The 20,895-nt window shown below is 40.0% G+C and overlaps 1 protein-coding gene across 1 annotated transcript in view; it reads right to left on the bottom strand.

Annotated features, from left to right (window-relative positions):
* The window catches only part of LOC102206054 (neural-cadherin-like), a 366,907-nt gene that overhangs the window by 67,645 nt on the left and 278,367 nt on the right, over window positions 1-20,895 (bottom strand). Inside the window, exons 30-32 of the mRNA XM_005726436.2 lie at window positions 7,861-7,988; window positions 4,123-4,244; window positions 2,208-2,331 (exon numbers count right to left, since the gene is read on the bottom strand). Of these exons, the coding sequence (XP_005726493.2) occupies window positions 2,208-2,331; window positions 4,123-4,244; window positions 7,861-7,988 (374 nt within the window). The remainder of the gene's footprint in view (window positions 1-2,207; window positions 2,332-4,122; window positions 4,245-7,860; window positions 7,989-20,895) is intronic.

Genomic DNA, 20,895 nt, shown 5'->3' with positions numbered 1-20,895 from the left:
GGGCTTATGTGCTTTAACTCTAAGAAAGAAATCCATCATACGCAGTGCTGGCATAATGCGATGGAAGCGGAATCAGCAGGAGAAAAACTATTTTGCTCATCTGCATTTAAAAGCACATCAGGCCTGTCCACATAAATTTCCTGTGATGTTTTTTTTTAATAAAAGTGTGCATTTAGTCAAAATCTTCCACTCCAACATTTGAATAACTTCCCTGAAATGGTCCAGCAAAAATACGCTACTACCCGTTGTTCACTTCTCTCACTTAATTTAAATTAGTAGCTGCAGCAGATTGCAACATGCAGTCAAAACAGAACTGGGTGATTTTTATTTGATTTTAAAAACACTGTTGGCTTCCAGCAATCATGAAAAAAGATAAAAAGGATAATTGTAATAAAGAAATTACTATTTCCTTTGTTTTTAAAGTGAGTCTTTCCTTTTGTCCAAACGGTAACCTCTGACGCACACGCCAAAGTGCCACAACTGCAAAGTTCCCCTAATGGACATTGAAACTGCCTACAAAAGTGAGTCTACCTGCAGACTTCCCTGTTACAAAGCTATGATTTGATTAGCTGCTATAGGTGAACGGCTATTTTTAGGGATTGCTTCTCTTTACTGGAGTCACTGAACTGACTGAGAGCTATCTGACACATAACATTGCTGTCTGTCTGTGTGATGCAGCTTGCTAACCGCACTAGCTTCATTAGCTAGCTGCACTAGCTACATTAGCCAGCAACCATAGGTATTATCTAAATATGGTAACATCTGACCACTAACAAGGTGGCAGCCGACACCCTCACATTATTGCATACCACAGAAACCAATATGAGAGAACAAGTTGCCTATGTAAATCTATACAATGTTAGAAATCAAGTGCACACCTTTTCTTTACAGCGTTACCTCCATTAACCCCAAACTCAATCCAAGTTAGCTTCACCTCCAGGAAAGATGATGAAAGGTCTGCTACCAACAAAATCTATACAGAGGAAGTTTAACTGTGGTGGTTATTAACAGATGCCTCTAGTTGTGCTCGTCTCTGGATCAGTTTGGCCCACCTCCTTCCAGCAGGGCGTAACGAAGATGTCGGTTGGTGTTAAGAGTTTAGTTGTTCACCCTTTGAATACCACACAGGCCTCCCAAGGTAAACAAGCCATCTACAACCTGGGGCACCCTTCAGCACCTGAAGACATGCCATGATAGAGATGGACTAGCACTACCCAACAGTTGCACATGTGAGACACACTCCACAATCCTTGTCTGCACCACCCTACACAAGTATCCTATGCCCCCTGTTACCTTCAGATATTAAGACAATATTGCCCAAAATTCTGATGACATTTTTCCACCAGATTGAAAACACATCTAACTGTGGAGGACAGTTTAAACGAAGTCTGAATCATAAATGCCACTATTGAACAGATGCAGAGTGAGAATGTGACATTATCACAAGCAGCGAGTAACAAAGGTAATTTAAAAAAGTGTAATAGGTAACACATAACCTATTTGGAGCTGAAAGTCAAACATCTTCCAAGCAGACCCATTTAATTTCTAATTTTCTGCCATGTGAGTTTTGATTATCAGGGAACCCACATCTCACACAATCTTTGGCAATCCAGTCTGAAAAGCCTGACATTTATGTCTAAATACCAGTTAAAGCAGCCGAGGCTCAGCAGTTTTAGATGGACAGGAGCAAAATTTAGCAGTCACAGCTTTATTTGATTCATAACCAAAAATTGTAGCAAAACGTGCAATTTTAACCAAAATTTCAGGCTTCAGAAGACTGCAGGTTCACACGAGGCTATCATAAGAGAAGCCTGTGTTCATACAGAAATGATTTGGATTTTGTTGGGGCTGGGCTCAGATTGTCATGGCTGAGTATAGAGTCCTTGACTTTTTAACTCCGGCAGAGCTGGTTACTTGAAAGTCTCGATTTGATGTCAGACTGGGCAGGAGGGGAAAGGTTCATATTCCATTTCACTCTTAAAGTGCACGTGTGTAACATTTGAAATTTCTTTGAGATTACAGTTAAAAGCATAAAAACCCATCTCTCACATGGCACAAGGGGACTGTGAATGTCGAAGCCTGTTATTAATCCATTTATCAGCTGGAGTGCAGGTGTGAGTTTAACTTTGCTTGCATACTGATGTGCTAATGGTTGTGTGGTTATGTATGGGTGTGCGTGCGTGCCATTGTATTATAAAGTGTGTTACCTTGCTGTCCACGATGAGGTTACGGACGCAGCCGGTGAAGTGTTTGTGCTGAAGCTGGGGGTAGATGTATGGGATGTCCTCGTTCACACCGCCGAGCTGAAGCACCTGACTCATGTTCAGGTGTCTAAAACACACAGCGTGACAGAAGCATTCAAAAAGCAAGGAAGGATGAAACAGAAAACTATAAGACTTTGCAGCAATGAGAAAGAGCCTGAACCTGCTGCTTTAGCACTTAACAGTCTTATTTTAATCAGCCGTTTGCAGTTCAAAATAGGAAATCGAACATGTTATCAGCAAACAAAATCTGCTGGTTCATTCTGCTAAGTCGCCTAATTAAAATGTGGCGTAAATCTGCTTTTTACTTTTCTGGATGCCCCTTATTTTCTTTTTCTGTCTCTTTATGAAAGAGAAGTTGCTGCTCTAAAACAACAACAACAATCTTATTCTCCATCTCTGATTGTCGGTGTTGTCACGAGTATCCACAGTCTGTGGAAGAATCTCAGAGGATAGACGTTCGTTGTCCAGCAGCAAGAGTATTTTTCATCTAAGTTAATGTTTTTGGGGCTACAACCCCGTCCAAACAGCAGGCAGACGCAGAGGAATGGCAACAATCATTTGGTAAACATAGAACGCTGATAAGAGCACTACAATTACAGCCAAACAGTAAAATTAGTTGTTAATATTAATACCATACTTTGATGGTCTATGGGGCTGCAACGCTAACTGCAAAACTTTGGACAGTTCTTTACATTTGCAGTTCCTTAAATCAGCGGTCCCAACCCTCAGGCCACGGACTGATCCCAGGCCACGAGAGGCTCGGGTGTGAAATTTATGGTTTTCAGGGTTTTTATCGTTAACTCGGTTTCTCTGGGTCTTTTCCCGTGTTGTAGTTGTGTCTTTTTAAAAAAATATTTAATATTTTTAAAGAAATATTTACACGTTACCATAGCGACCAGAGAGCATTAAGGGGCAGAGAGGAGGATGTTACTCTCAATGTTGTTGCCGCATTTCAGGAGGACGCTGCTAATAAAGTGAATTCACGTTTATTATTATATTTACAAAATACCACAATTTTTGTCTTGGTCGTATCATTTTATTTTGTTATATTTATCGCCGACACCTTAAAGGCCGGTCCGTGAAAATATTGTCTGACATTAAACTGGTCTGTGGCACAAAAAAGGTTGGGGACCGTTGGCTTAAATGTATATATGCATACGACATCCCATATAAACAATGGGATGTCGCATTTTCTTAAATGTAAATGTTGTAGATTTTGTGACACTGAGCCAAATAGTTTTGAATAATCATCATTTTTACAATTACAGTAAAGCTTACTGGTAGATTTTCATATTTTTATCATGAAACAAATTAGTTTTTGTTTTTTTAATCACATGTTCTGTATATAAACTCATAAAAGACAACACAAACAGTTTCTATTAAATCTGGTGTATAATTTCTTTTTGGGTGAAATTCGTTGTTACTTTTGCAAAAATAATTCTGAGGTTTTATGGCAGAGAGAGAGCATACAGTCTCATCCGGCTATACGTTCATTTTACAGCGTAATATTTAGTTCTCATTATAAAATAAATGACCAACGCAGCTGTAACTTTCACCATGCAAAGTGACAAGACTTATTTTGTATTAAAGAAACTGCAAATGTTTGCGATTTAGCTTTTTCTTCGGTGGAGACGGTCACCCAGCACTAACAACCAACCACTGCTGGGGAGCATTCAGAAGTAGAATCAAGCCACCATGAAAGCAGCAGAATCGAACTTTGAAGGACACTTTTTCTTTTTTGCAGTCTTGTTGAAAAATGGGAGCCTGCTAACACATGGGCCAAATTACAAGCAAACCAAGTCTGAGGCAGTGAGAAAGTCTGTGGTGTGCACGCATCTGTTCAGGTGCTTCTTTTTACCTGTCGGTGTTAGGCGTAACACCCATCACTTCACAGGAAGAGTGGTCTTGAGAGGTCAACCAGCTACCCACCAGTTCCTTCACCGCTGCCCCTGAGCATCGATCCAGGGTGAAACGTACTTCCTGCAGAGAAAACAAACCAGCGCACGATGTACTCAAATAATGCTTCAATAAATCACAAATAAGTCATTTCTCTGAACTGTAACGAGCGTACTTTCAGCATTATTACCATGGTGAGAACGGCATCTGACTCATATGTCTTTCATTAGTGCATGCTGCACTGCTCTGCTGCATGACAACTTAAACATGTGGACTTGCCTTAACAAGAATGCGATTAAGCAGAAGCCACAGCAGCTTATTCCAGTTAACTAGACTCTTTATTCCATCTGTTGTTTACCTCTCAGTAAACATGCCTCCTCCTTCCTGTGGTAATTAGTAAAGTTTTAACCCAAACACACACGCTACCCGATGGCTCACATCACAGGAAAAAAAAGAATAAAGCATGTAAGAGGGCTGAAAATAATTTTTTGGGGGAAATCTGGTCCATTGCCTTAACCTTCCAAAAAAGTTGGCGCTGAAATCATTATAATTACTCGGCTGGATAAAAAGCCCGTATGTGCCAGCACAGTTTCAGTCATCAGTGTGCTAAAACAACACCTTTAACTTACTTTTCACACATCCACGATAAAAGCTTTCAGACATACGTCAGGAACACACAGAAAAAATGTCATTATGCTTGGTAATACCAAGCATTTCTATTTTCTGTCAGATATTGAAAGTTATAAATCAGTTAGAAGAAGAATACTCTGTGATTTGGATAACACTCATTACAGATGATTAACAAACACACCAGGCAGCATAGAACAGCATTTATGTGTTGTTTTGTTTCTACACCTGCTGGTATCACCTCTGTGTGAAAACAGATTCCAAATATGATGCCTACATCATTCATTCGAGTATGATTTTGGCACGTTTTTTCCTCATATTTACATCATTAATAATAATAATAATAATTTCACTTTAAAACAGGATTTACATGCAGCGATAAAGTAACGTAAACAGTACGTGTTTGCATGATTAAACATTAATACAAACTCTGTATCAACAGCTAACGTTGCCGATTTTATGTAAATAATTTATTTTAGTTTAATCAAGTCATGTTCCTGTTAGCAGACCGTGGTTTACTTATTTATCAATGTGATTCTTAATGAAGGACAGCGAGACAATGGTTCTTTGGATCTATCATTTTCACAAATGTTACTTAATTTGAAGAAAACAAAAAAACAAAAACACTGCTCTTGGTTCTTGGCTGCTGAATCACAGAGTAAATCTCCCAACAACAGCTCTGTCCTTCCTGCTTTGGATCTCATGCTGTCACACAACCAGGTTGGATAAGCCGCAGCTGACTATTCAGGACAAATGAATAGATTCACATGTGATTTAGAATAATACCATTGTGGTGCAGAATAATCCTCGCTGTAATAACAAAAGTCTGAATGCATTCTAGTGTTCACGCGATTCCGAATAATGCTATCGCATTACCCGAAAGTCTCACTGCATGCTTTCCTTTGGCTGCTCTCATTCTCAATATCGAACAAATTTCCCTGTGTTTGTACGTGTGGTGATGGGAAGCTGAGCCTGAAGCTGTTTTCCTTTCATTCAAAAGAAATAAAAAAAAAACAGTGAACAAAATTGGTGTTTTCTACCAAATTGAATAGTTTGGCAAAAGCCATAAATGAGACACAAATTTTAGTCACACTAGTGAGTAGCGAGAGTGAACGCTCTCTGACGGCGTCTCCTTTCTTATAATCTGAACTCAAGGCAGCGTAATAAGTGTGCTTTTGAAGGGCGGTCTGTGGAACATTGCAGGTCTTTGAGTAATGAGCTAAATTAAGCCATTTATAAATTAAGGGTGACATAAGTGTAATTATTCAATTTTAGGTTTTCGAGAGGCCTCTGATGGAGCTGAATATGAAAAGGCTTCACACTGGCCGTGTGTGTAAAAAAATGTGACTCAGTCCTGTGCTTTTACTGAAGTGCTCTAAAGTGGTACTGAAGTGGGATGCTGGGATGAAAGAAGGCTGAGATGCAGCCAGGCGCCCAAAGCCTACAGTGACACTGCAGCTTTCATTATGTCACAGCATCTAATAATAGAAGCAGGAACTGTCATTGATATACGACAGGCGAATAATATGCGGAATAATCTTAACAACATAAAGATTTAGTCCAATTTCACACTAATTTAATTAACTTGCAATTATTTGGGGCAGAAGTGTTGCAAGAGGGCTACTGCAATCATCTGTCTGCAATTATCCTCCTTTGTACTCTACACTGCAGACAGTTTTATAATACTTATTCACGACGTCTTCCCCATTTAGATTCCTGGAAAATAACAATATTAAAAAGGTTTGCGTGGAGCCGAATGGGCGATGCTTAAAGTCTAGGACGTATACTAAATATATAACCTCATCTCTGAGATCATACATACAAATCAGCAGCTTTATCAAATATACCAGAAAGAACATTCAGTTCAAAAGACATGGTGTAAATTTTTTGGCCCAAAGACTGTAAATAAAAAAGAGACATGGTCTATAAAACAATGAACTCCCATGTTAGAGCTTCAGTGTCAATATTTTTGGTCTCTCCCTCTCGATGAGATATGGGGACACTTTTTTGTTATGTATTTTATTTTTAAATGGGGGAATAATTTACCCAATGAGCACTAATGCTCTATAAAATAAAACTTTAAACTAGCAAATGAGACCATAAATGTATAAGTGTTTACTGAGGTTACTATTCAGGGGAGCCAGAGAGTCACCTTCTTATAGACTCTGGCACAATCAGTGGTCCAGCTATGACCATCCCCTTCCTGCTGGCCATGTAGTCTTTATTTTGGACTGTCAAACAATTAACCATAATTCCAACTTGAATGGCACTTGTCATGTGCATTTATATGTTAAGAAATTAACAAGTATTCCCAAGAAATTACCAATTTAAATCTTCTAAATACAAGGACATTTTGAAGGAATATTAGTGGACTATTCTGGGCTGTTATCTGATGTTTGGGGTAATTTCAAAAGTGTGCATCACATATTTTAACCAGAAGAGCGACTTCAGCTCCGAGCTTTACAATCACAGCTGAGCAGACTAGCAGGGTGTTCCTGTAAAACTGCTAACTATCTTGTGCAATACATTTCTGGTAAGTTTTTAAAAAATGACCGCACTACTGTCGTTTTATCCAAGATTAATAACACATTGCATGCATTTATATGTATATACAAAGTAAAGCAGCCAGTATGTTTCAACCAACATTGGGTTTATTCATCACTTAGCACGTGGGCCAAAAATCCAGAATCACTCTGGTGCTAATGTTACCTAAATAAATGAACTGTAGGCTTGTTACTCACAATCTGCACAACTAAAGGAGCAGCTTACTTACTGCATCATATCCCCTAATGCAAAGACAGTGACATTTATACATGATTGCAGAAGGTGAATGCAATGTATGGTAAAGGTAAGAACAAATTATATTCAAGAAAGAAAAATCCATATTTACAAATCCATGTGTTTTGAATACATGAAAATATTAGATGTGCCTTTAAAAGTAAAAAAAAACAAAAACAAAAACAATCTCATTAAAACTGGATAAAAAAAAATATTTTTTCAGTGCGATGTGAATTTATTTGAACTTATTTGCTAAATAGATGATGGCTGCTGTTAAATGGAGAGAGCGACCCACCTTGCTGTTGCTGCGGACATCCAGCCGATGCCACCGCCTGTCTGCCACGTTCACGTTGCCTGGCAACTGTAGCACCACTGTGCCCGAGCCATGGTTGATTTTCAAGGTGGGGGTCCCGTCTATTAGCTCTAGACAGAGAAAGAAAACGAGAGGGATGATAGGTGAGGGGTGAGTTGAGAAATTAGTTTTCAGAGCTGCAATATGAGCACTTTTTAGCTCTGTTGACAACCAATCTGGTGCTGGTACTGAAGTCTCGAAAACAGCAGCAAAAGCACTGTAACAGAATAATGTATGCCAAAGAATTAAGTGGTGTATGAAAAGTTATTTATTAAAGAATGCACCCCAACATAATGTACCAAATTGCCAATATTGTCTCTGTATATTTGCTCTAATGAGGATTATTGCACAGAGGCTGCTGTGATCTAGTTTTTTTCTTCATGGCAGTCAACAAACATCAGACAAAAGTTATTACATTCTATTTTCTGACTTACTCAAATGGGAAATTAAAAGTTAATGAAGTGGTTAAGACTGCCTGTGTGCTTTGCACCATGTGTAAGGAAATAAGAGACCGACCGGCATTGGCAATCCATCATCACGCATGCCGAACTTCAAAAGTTCATGCTGACACATAACAGTGAACACTAAACATCTGCTTATACTGTGGGACTGAAGGGACTTCTTAGTTCACGTAACAGCAGCTTGTACTTAGTCTGCATCAGAACTCTCACCCACAACTTTCTAAATGTCAATTTATTGACTCAGTGGAAAAAGGTCTCCGATATATCCACTCATTGAAGTATTTTTAGGCCTCTAATGGTTCCAACAGTGTTCAAAGAGTCTCCGGGGTCTGTTTTCATTAAGGCAAACGGATAAATCTGGGTCATTTCATCGTCGTTCCTATCACTTCTAATGTTCAAATGGCAACTTCTGGGTGAAGCAGTATCCAAAACTACATTTCCTGAAATGAGCACTAGAGGTTCATTTAAAAATACACTAAATTACATATATAACCAATCCAGTTGTAAAGTTTGAATTCACAGAGGTGTGGCTGTGTTGACTGGCAGTAACTCCTGATACAGATAGCTATAGCTGGTGTCTTCAGCTAGACGTCCCCCCACCACCTAATATGAATCACTAAACTGTGTACAAGTTTTATGGAACACTATAAAACTCGCTACACTTGGCTGATATGGTCACTTCTGGCTCTAAGAAATCCAGGATGTTGCTGATCATAACACATTTAAACCAGAGGGTGATGCCACCATAGCTACCTCCTTCTTTTATATACTGTCTCTGACATTGCTCGTGAAAAGTAGGTCAAGTTCGTGCATGACTCTTATGAAGCTGATCATCACATTAAGAACTTTTTTACTGTCCCATTAGTCCACAGTCTGCACTTCCACTTTCCAGCGGTGAGAAAAAAAACTTATGAAGAGTACGATCCAATTAGAAATTAGTGAAAAGAGTTACAAATGTGACTGCAGCGACTTCACAAAATATGTCGTAATTATGTTTTGAAATTATGGCTCATGTCAATACGGCAGCATGTCTCTGTTGGCTATATTCAATTAAAAATAATAATAGGCCGTCACAGTTCATGTCCAACAACTTATTATTCCCAGTTTTACCCACTGCCCCCCCTTAAGCTACAATCCCACACACCCACTGCCAGAATTAGGTATTTAATTTAAACTAAAGCATTTGTTCTTAGGGTTCATTTAGAATACTCCCATTTGGCTTTTCTCTGTTAACTCCGAGTCTGGCGAAGTGAAGTACTTTCAGTATATGTTAGAATTATAATTAAGACAGAAAAAACTCTGGCATCGATTTCACAACTTCTGCACTCTGACATTTGTCTTCACGCTGCAGTCAGTTGAAGTTTGAAGTCAAAAGAGGCTGACAAAAATCAAATTCCCTTCTTAGCGCTCTTCAATCCGCCGTGTGTGTCTGACTTCAGCTCTGCTTTCGTCATCCCTCTTGCTGCATTTCTTGCGATGTCAGTCTGCCTATCAGCACTCTTTCATCTCCTGTCTGTGTCTTTTACCTCCTGACTTGCTTCACTCTTTCATTAACTTCTTCACGGTAACTGACATTTTACATTGTGCCACTTTCAAATAAGTCACCATTGCTTTCTACTGACAGCTTTCACTTTTTACCGTGCTTTTGTGCAGCACTGTTTTTATTTTATTATTTTTTTTATCAGCCTCACTTATGACATGTATTCAGATGTGATTATTTTAATGTTTGTGTGCAAAAACATTATCACTGAAAAGATGCCAGAGAGTTCAATGCAACCCATGCAGATTCTTCTTCTTCTTTTTAACACAAGTAATGTTTGTCAGAAAATGACATATATAATATTTAATAAGTGTAAATACATTTTACAAATGTTACAATACATTTTATATCTACATCTGGAGCCTGTGTCTGATTTTTTGCAACAAACCCAAGTTTCTCCTTAAATAAGTAGAATTGTTAGCAATGATGATGAACAATGATAGACGATGGCTTTGTCGAGTAGCTACGTGTCTGACACCATGAATGTAGAGTGGCGGTGTGTTGATGACCATCCTTGCATTAATATAGTGAGACTCATTAACTGTAGTGTTAAAAATAAACTCTGGGAGTAACCAGATAGCTAATTGGTTACAGTGTATCTCACATGGGCACAAAAGCCAACAGCATTGGGAATTAAACTATTAGTTCTTGGTTAAATTCCTGGTATAGCAACTTTTAACATTTGCTTTTCACCTGCACCAACTTGCCACATTGTTACGGTGTAATGAAGAAAAAATAGTCAAAATAATTCAGAAGGATGTTTCCTCAGTTATCACTGCAAAGAGATTAAGAGCTAATGTTATTAGTTGTGTAATTTATTGAGAAATGTTAGACATTACATTTGACATTAGCATGTATGTTAGCTGTTAGGTCTGGGTACTCTTTACTGAAAACATGGTCCAAAATATACTAAAAAAAAATCAAATGCAAACGGTTTTACCAATTTTACTGAGGAGATTCAATAGGTTTGTTTTTCAGTGTGTTGTCAGCTCCCTTCTAAAAGTGTCTTTTTCTTTCTACAATCTTTTCCTAAACCTAAAGAGTGCAAGAGGTGACCTGATATCTCACTTTATATGGGTTCTGCACAGCATGTCCCTCACCAACGAGAATGACTCCAGTTTGCGGTCAACATCTAAAGAATTGTACAGCTCATAAAAAGAAGTCCTGATCTACAGTTGCATCCCTGCTGAACACCATCATTACCAGACAGAGCTGCTTAAATAACAGTTTTTAAAAAGGAATTAATGAAGATGCATTTGGCTTATTGTATAGACTGCTTAATGAAAAAGATTGGAAAGCTGGCATTCAAAATAAAATACTGTATGCAACATTTGTCTTCCACATAATAGATGCAAATAAAGTAACCTATTTATTTTTGTAGTTTAGCTGTATTAACATTTCAGTCTATAGTACCTGTCTCCGTTAGGTAACAGTGGGTAAAACCAGCTGCTGAAAGTGAAACCTAAAGAAACACATACATACCAAGAGAGAGTCAAACTCTCCTTTTCAGCTTCCTGTAGGTCAGCCATAGCCACACTGGCCTTTCCACATGTTTAAAGTGGAACGCTTGCACAGGCCATTCTGAACGACCAATATCATTATTTATTTGGAGGACTTGTTGAAATTCGGTCCTAGTGAGCACATGATAAGCTGGTCTTTTATAATTGCTTTGCCAAGCCTGAGATGTGGCTTTGTGATGAGAGCCCCATTCTTCATTACGCTACCTCTCATATAGGAAAAAAGAAAAACAAAGCCCTGGCACTTTCATTTTTCAAACCGCAGTCAGCTAGAGCAAGTTTGTTGCTGGCCTCTCTTTTCCTCTCAACTCCCATTCAATTTCCTGGACATTGAGCTGCAGGATGAGTAGATGCAACACTTCAGGAATGATCCAATTAATTTTAATACATTGGCCAAGGCCAGACAATTCACCAAAAAGAACAGAGTAAATTCAATATATCAGTTCAAGTCAGAGCTTTCCTCCTTTGTTTAACTTGTACATTGTTCTCTTTAGGCTCAGCTCATTCCCCGACATTTAAGCTGCCTCATTCATTCCCTTCTCATTTACTGTCCTGCTTGGGACCCTTCAACTTTTTTTCTTCTTTATCTCGCATATCTAAGTCTTTCAATTGCAATTCTTCAGACTGCCCCATCCCCACCCTCAGGGGAATTTCTTCTTATCTTGAATCTATCTTTATGCCAATGCTCACCCCAAACCCTCCAACACTGCAGCATCCAGATAAGTCCAAGCTGGTAATACAGTGACAGCCAGAAAAGGGCACCTGCATAAACCTAACAGAAAAACAGTTTGTGAATGTATTAAAAACAAACAAACACACACAGGTGGAGGCAGGTGCAGAAAAGTGCACACATAAACAGGCACCCAAAACAAGCTCAACTGCAGATTGACCAGCTGATTGTCCGCCGCTACCTGTCAGGACTGACGTGACATTCCCCAGGAGAATAAAACAAACTTCAGAGGTGTCAAGAAAGTAACGCAGGGAAGACGCAATACAAGGAAAGAAGGAATAAGAAGCATGGATGGGAGAGAAGCGGGAGGGGAAAGGAGGAGGAAAAACGCAAGGAGAGGACATGAGGAAAATGTAATGGTGGGAGGGGGGAAGTGACAGCAGAGACAAAGCTGGGAGAAAGTAGCAGATGAGAGAAGGTGACAGCACATGGGCAGAAAATGCAAACAAAACAACAGCGAGAAGAAAGTAATGAGCAGAGAAAACAGACCAAAAAATGCTTTAATCTTTTAAAATCATCACAGAAGTCACGATTTTTATTTGATTGAATTATTCTCTGTTGTTTTTGTTAATGAGCAACTAACATCAATTAAAGCGTGTGTGAATACCTTTTGTTTATTTCGACCACAGAACGTCAGGATTATTCACCACTGATGTTTCCCAAAATCTGCTACAAACCTGGGCCACTGTCCTCACTTCCTGGATCGCTTTCACAATAAAAGCACCTTCACCTTGCATTCTTTTTGCTGCTAAAAAGGACATACTAGGACATGATCCCATATACTCAAAATGTCAGAAGTGAGTAATAGTTTTGTTTTCTCACAGACTTTCAAACAATTACATTTCTTTTTTGCAACCAGAGGAGTCACCCCATGGATGCCATTAAAGAGAATCGAAATTTTAGTGCACTTTTCCACTGACTTCAATTTTGAGACCTGGAGGCTACAACTGTCTTTTATATACAGTTTGCCGTTCCTCTTGCCGACTGGATGTGAGAAAAGCTGGAGCCTGAACAGGAAAAGCAATTAGGAAATCTAGTGCAGCACCCGCTGTCACAGGCGTACAAGCTTCAGCACAGGTGGATGCGTCACTCCATGGTTAACCTCTGCGATCTTTGATCTCTGACAACATTCTCGAATCTTGGCTTTTTGAACTGAAGCTCATTTAACCTTGTGGACACCACACTTTGGGTTATTTAGACCAAATACTCAATTTTGCTCTACATGGGCCTGATATCCACTTACGAGGACGTTATACTGTTATTGTTCTATCAAAATTTTAAACAAATATTCTCATATGTGGCTCTCGTTTTTCTTAGAAACGAAAATTAGGTAAAAAAAAAAATCTGGTAATTCTTTGTTTTTTCTTTGTTTTTTACGGAGCCCCGCAGTCATTTTTTTTTCTCCCATGTCCCCTGCGGGGCTCCGTAGTTTTTACATTCATCAGGTCCCAATATGCCCAAATATCAAAGAGAAATTAAAAATGCTGCCATGAATGAGTTCGGGTCTTAGGAGGTTAAAGCATTTTTATTGGTTTATTTATAAACTACATTGTAGTAACTGGTGATATTGTTGCGAGCTGACGGAAGAGTATGATATCATCTATGAGGTCACAAATGTCCCGGCTGCTACACTGAAAAAATTAGACCACGGGTCACTTGAATGATGTGAGACACCACCCTGTGTGATTACTTTCGTCTCCAGGAATATACCTACCAAGGTGAAGAAGACACTCCATCCCTCAGCTGTCTTCTGCTTATTAAGTAAAGAGTCACTGGATATGCAGTTATTACTATTTTATCTGTCACTGATAAAATAACATAGTAATAAAAATCTTTATTGTTCCCAACATAACTGTAGCATAAGAACTACTGTTGAACTTCTCCTTTGGTGCTCTGGCGAACAGAAGCCCACTGAGTGAAAGAGTAACACAGAGACAAACAAACAGAGCCGGTTAGGAAAAGAAGAAAAGGATTGAGAGGTTAGCAGGAAGTGCAGCGGGCTGGCAGGCCAGATGGGAACATCTTCATAGGGACCAGCGCTCTTTTTAAATGCTCTGGGTGTACCAGGGGTTAAGACAAGACTTTGCTCTTAAAGGGCTCATCCACATAACCGTGCTTCGTTTCTGCTACTCATACGTAATTCATTACCTCCTACTCTGAGAGCGACAAGAGGCAAAGAGAGTGAGAGAAAGAAAGACTAAGAGGGCGAGAAAGTGTATGCTTTGTGTGCAAGTCGGGTTTGAACTCCCACAGAGGTGGAGGGGGGGGCTCTTAAATATGAAAAATGTCCTCCTCGTCTGACGGCCCGAGGATACACAGGAGTCACAGCGAGAGCATATGGACTGCATAAACAGCATTACAAATCACACCGCTACACACATAACCCCCCTCCTAAAAGGCGCGCACACACACAAACACACAAACGCAGTCGCATGTACACAAGTTCCCACAGAAGTCAGTCTGTGTACAAATCAGCAGGCGAAACAGCGAGAATATAGCACAGAACGTCTTGTATAAACGATCTGTCAGCTAGCTAGCTAGCCCCACAGCCGACGCATATTGGATCTCCACATCCAGCAGCAGTTCCCATTTGAAAGCCACAGTAGAGCTAGGCTGGGGGGTGCTGCTACATAGCTGTGGAAATTGAAGGTAATGCCAAAGCGAATCTGTGTATTTATGTGTGCTGCTGTTCGCTCAATCCATTTTCTTTTGTATTTATGGCTTTAATTCATCACGCAGACCTCCTTTGGGATAGCAGCACAATATCAACAAATACACATCTATATTAAGTCGAGACAATATGCTCCTCTTGGTTCAAGAGAAAAGTTGAAATAAACACAAACTCTCGGCAAGCCTTATCTGACTCCCTGCCGGCCAACTTTGCTCATTCCGCAAGGGCATTGTAATTGCACACATTTAATTTGTGTTGTTAATTTGTCTATCGATTGGACAAGCGCAGCCCCCTGGCTGGAACACTTTGTGTGTCTGTGAGTGGGAGAGCAGTTTTGTGTGTTTGTCTGAGCACCTCAGAGCAGGTCTGACGCTTGCAGTCATGTTTGTCATTTACTGTTGATCTCACTGGGCACAAATCATTACCGCAACAAACAATCTCCTAATAACAGCCGAGGTCAAACTGCGGCACTGCTGATCACGCCGGATCCTGATGCTAAGAGAGCCGCTATATGTGCAGCGCTAATAAAACTGTCAAGCTGCCAGACTCGAAGGCACATTACATTAAATTTTATGGACTTTCAAGCAACATATAGAAACGCAACGTGGGTCGTTAAACGGATGGTTTGACATTTCGGAAAATACTCTTTTTGTGTTTTGAGCCAGATGATTGATACCACTCGTGTCACCTGTAATGTCGAGACTGTAATTGTAGTTTTCTTGGGGTTTTGCGTGGGACAATATCTTGGCAGGTGCAGTGATTTCCTGGTTCCTCTCACTTGCCTGTCAATCTAGCGGCGACTCCAAAACTCACTCGGTGAACCCATCGAGAAATAGTTCAGTCTCTCTCTGGAGAGTAGCTTCCAGTCCTTATGCAAGAAAGCAAATAAGCACATTTCAAAATATGATTTCCTGGAAAGGCTGTTTCTTTATTTGTTGAGCTGTTGCTGCCATGCATCACTGTGATTGGCACAACTCTTTCAGCACTACGAGCTTTGAGCTGCTGCACATACGGGAACCAAAATAGCAGGTGTGCTTAGAGATGCTCACACAGTCGTGCCGAGAACCTACTGCTTTGCACTTGTTGTGCTTGATTAAAATAGGGCACATAATCTGCCTTTGACGCAGCCATTGTAGCCGTGTGTAACAGAGGTGCATTGAGGTAAATAAGTATATTAGAGATTGGATAACCGCGGGGTCACGCTGTGAAGCGGTGACAAGCGGTACAGACAATGTCAAAGTAAATGTCAGTCAGACAGGTAGAGGGGCAGCGAGGACAGTGCCACACTTGTCAAATCTGTAATGTCAAATGGAAATAATAGGAAGCCAGCCTATAAATACACACACAGAAGACGATTCATATCAATTTTCGCTCACCCAAATCTTTTTTTTTCTTTCACAGCTGGGACATAGATTTGTGTTTTGTTTTTTCAGCTTCCCGGTCAGGTTTTCATGGAGAAAGCGGCATGTTATCGCATCACAGTGAGAAGGTCCTGGGTTTGAATCCAGCCTGAGGCATTTATTGTAGAGTTCGCATTACAACCCTGCATATGTGTGGGCTCTCTCCGGGTACCCGAGCTTCCTCCGCAGTCCAAAAAACATACATGGGGTTCAGTTAGCTGGAGACAGGTGTGAATGTGAGGGTTGCCTGTCTCTATGTGACAGGGTGCACCTGCCTCTCGCCCTACGAAAGCTGGGATAGGCTCCAGCACCCCATGAACCAGAAGTATATGGATAGATAAATACAAAGTGACAACCATTTATGTGTTTGATATACTGATGCAAGTCTTCTGTGTCTGCCCTGTGCTGTTATTTGCTAATGGTATAGTTTTAATGCTTAGAAATTAAATTCAGCTCAGCAGTTCAACTCAACAGTGTGCAAATAAAGTTTACCGTAGGGACCGGCTTTATGTTTGCATCTCGTTATGTTGTTTTTACAGCGCGCTCTAACATGCACTGCAATCTAAATAACTGATTAACTAGCATCCCCGAAGCAGGTCCTAAAATAACCAGAAAAATTGTTTTCACGCAAAAGCAGCGCCACACAGCTGGTGTTTGTTCGTGGCACGAGAAGCACCTCTTGACTAATTATTTGAAAAGGTTATTCCTGAATACGGTATCTGTAAAGCATTGTTAAGCAAAACTAAATATTGTTCTGTGACTGCTGCTCTTTTGTGCTGGAAATCTGGATGAGCTCCACGCATGAAAACGTGCAACCGGAGCTTAGCGTAGAACAAACTGACCCTGAGCTGCTATTCAACATGGTCGTCCTAAGCTTAAAATGCCTTTATGTACATTTTAAGCTCACATGCGAGCAAAGGTAAATGGATTTAATGGAACATCCAATGTTCTGGTCTTAGCTAGAACAGAAGAGGTCAGCTTAGGTATGGGTATTATTCAGCCCTGCACACGTACACACACTAACTCCACCAACTCTGTGTTATAACCATGTAATCTCTTCTCCCTGAGTGGCCAAAGATTGGATGTAGTACACGGCGATGTTCCCAGTGTGCATTTATGTGTGTGAGTGCCTTACACCTTCTCTGGCCTACACAGCAGGGCTGGCTTGCTACAGCTGCCCTCCGGCGGGATAAAGGGCAGATGAGTGGGTGGCTTTGGAACAGCAAACCAGCATCTCAATAAAAAGCTGAAGTGGAAGTTTGCGTGTGTGTCTCTGTGAAGCACTGGCAAATTTGATCAACCGCGATGGACAGCAGCCCTAACAAGGCTTAATAACAAGCCTGTTTCACACATACAAAAGCAATACATTCAAAATGAAAATCCTGGCTTTATATTAGCGCAATACAAAGTCATGAGTAGAAAAACGAGGCTATGCAGCACTCTCCTTTGAATCCACCTGACATTTCATATTGTCCTCGCTTTGATCCTTCAAATGCACATTTCCCCTCTTTCTTCCAATTCTTTTCTTATTATTGTAATTCTCTTTTCAAACTACATTTTCAGTCCTGCATTAGTTGGCGTGAATCCCTCCAACCTTACGATGTAATTTTCTGAGCAGCTCTTGAACTCATAATGGATTCATGTCAGAATGAGACCTTCAGCATTCAGTCCACAGCGCATCCGATTTGGGAGTGAATCATCCCATTTTCTCTGATTCCTCTCGTAATTAAGCATCAATCCAGTTTAGCGCTTTGAGCATCAGCGGGAGAAGCGGATGCTCGAAGCTGTTCTTTCAATTATATTTGAACAAAACAAGTTTTTTTGTTTCGAGAAATCAGGTTCATAGTGCAGTCAGCGAGTTTGTGTCACCTTAAAATGTTTAAAGCAAAAAATGGTGCTTTTTTTGTCCCTTTCTTCTCATCAGCTTTGTGCGTTATGTTAATGTGCTCATTGCTGCTCATTGTTTATTATATTTCAATGCAAGCTTTATTATGCACTTCCTTTACTTTTGGACGTTAGATTTCCTATTTTGAGTGCAGTTAATTTACACAAGGACAGTGAAGTCATCGAAATAATAATTTTCATGGTATATAGACATGTATTTTTGGACATTATTCTCACTTTCTTCATTTCTGTCTGATATGTAGGTGATGCTGAAGAAAAAACATCTGTACACAGTTTGTGTATGAAAGGCTGGCTATTACCATATATGGTGATCCTTTTTATTAAAAATCCTGCAATGCCAATTCAATGATCATTATATCAGATTTTATTGAGGTTTTTCCCCCGACTGCAGCTGGTAAATGTGTTCTTTGTGTTTTCGGTGTGGGTGGATTATTAAGTATTATCGATAATAGTTCAGGAAGTGGTCGTTTTATGAATGTTTATTTTGCAAAAGCTAAAAGGATAAATTGCGTTTATCTGGAAAATCATCCACTACTATCTGAAAATGGCTGTAAACTCCCAAACTTGTCTGAAAGACAAAATGTTAAATGTTAATTGAAGGCCCCTTTTTAGAATAAATGTGCTGATATAAACATCAAGGACTGTTTCAAACAGGTTTTCAAAGTGATAAGGGGGTTCCACTGGTGAGCCACAGAGCCAGTGCTGCAAGAACATGGAGCTGAATGGGATTTTTACATGGAGAACACAGAACAGCTTGTTGTTGCTCTTCATTTGAGGATTTCGTTTCATTAAAATTAAACCTGGATGTTAGTGTATTGTAAGTGATTGATAAAAAAATTGGGGTCAGAGTGGGAGAAAACAAAAGGTTGGAAAGTCAAAGTCAAAGTCAACTTTATTTGTCAATTCTGCCACATGTACAGGACATACAGAGAATAGAAATTTCGTTACTCTCAAACCCTATAGAAATAGAAATACAGTGGCTTATATTAGTCAACACTGGGCATCACATTTGGAATGTAAACAGCCCACTAAATGCCAATCATCAGTTGCTATCAATCAATGTATAGTGTCAGTATTCGCTCTCCTTACCTTAACAGGAGGTTTCTAGCAGTTGTGTAAAAGAGTGAATGTCAGATCTGCAGTAAAGTGTCAGGCATTGTGGAAGACAAAGTTTGGTAGAAAACTGTCAAAGGTTTTGAGAACCTTTGCTTTAAACTAGAAAAACATCACCCATTACTTGGTTCAGCTGCGTAGAGCAACCACAACTGAAATATGCAAGCTACGAGTAGACGAACAAGGCCACCTCCTTCAGAAATACAGCCCAGACTTGAAAAGCTTTAATGACTTTCACTCGGTTTGGGAAATTTGATGAATGACAGTACAAATCTGTTTGGATATGTGCATCAACAGTGGTTTAACTTAGTGGTGGTTGAAGGATCCTGTATCGTGGTTGCAAACCTGTTTTGTAGCCCTCAAAATATTATCTTGACTTCTACAATGTTACATTTCCCTTACATGGTGCATGAATCTAAATGGAAAGTTTGCAGATGGAGAAGTCTGTTCTCAGAGCAAATAATGAAGCTGCCAAGGAGAATTTGCTGCAAGCTCTCTACATAATATGAGGCGACAGGTACAGGTACATACTACGTGAACTGTGGTTGGGTGGTATGTTAAAAATTTGAAAATGACCAAGGCCAGTCCAACAACTAGCTTTGACAAAATATTCCTCGGTTCCACTACCTCCTGGCTGTCTAGCTCTCGAATACCTCAGGGTGTTTTTTCACACCCGCAGAGTTTAGTGCGTTTAAATCGAACTCTGGTTTGTTTTTCCACTTGAAGTGGTTCATTTGTACAGGTGTGAACACAATAACTGCAGTCGGGTGCGGACAAAAACAACCACACCCTTTGGATGAACTCCAGCGCGGTGCGTTTATGGTGTGAATGTGATCCAACTCTGGTCCACAGAAAAACAACCTGGTGTACATTACAGGTGTGAGCTAAAAAAATGTCCCTTAGCCATATATGCTTTGTATTCTCAATGCGGTAAGGTCCTATAGATGTGCAAAGGTCTGTACAAGCTAGCGACTAACATAAATTCTCTGTGTTCTCCAATAGTGCAGAACACAGCACGTTCTTCGTGTATTTACTTTTGTTGCTTCTGCCCCAGACACATGGGGCCAGTGAGCAGACGCAACATTCTCACATGGTTTATGATGCAATATTGTCCACTTGGAAAATAAACCAAAGCGTGGCAAAAAGCTACGAGTTAAGCTACTCCTCAACTGAATCGGACCAGAGTAAATGTACTACATGTGTGAAAACACCCTCAGAAATCTGCCAGACACAAGACCTCTGCTACTCTACACTCGCCAGTTATACATGGTTTAAATGTCCGTCAGGGTCTGAGTACAACTTTCACTAACTAACCCCCCACCCAAAAAAAACAACAGTATCAGCAACTTCTTTCAAACAAAAACCAAAAGAAATGATGCCCAAACTCATGAAGGTGAGACCTGCATTCTATTGAACTTGGATTTATCCTTTTAATGGTAACACTGACATTATTATTAGTATCAATTCAAAATCCAGCGTGGAGATTACAGGCAAAATGATCACACATCTAGCTCGCATCAGAATCAGAATCAGAATCAGAATCGTGTTTATTGGCCTAGTATATGTGCAGACACATACAAGGAATTTGGTTCCGGTAGATGGAGGCTCTCAAGCACAGCAATGTAAATCACACACACACAC

The sequence above is a fragment of the Pundamilia nyererei genome, unplaced genomic scaffold (assembly GCF_000239375.1).
Source record: "Pundamilia nyererei isolate P.nyererei 1_Seehausen unplaced genomic scaffold, PunNye1.0 scaffold00019, whole genome shotgun sequence".
Taxonomy (NCBI): Eukaryota; Metazoa; Chordata; class Actinopteri; order Cichliformes; family Cichlidae; genus Pundamilia; species Pundamilia nyererei.
This window is presented reverse-complemented; position numbering and strand designations above follow the sequence as displayed.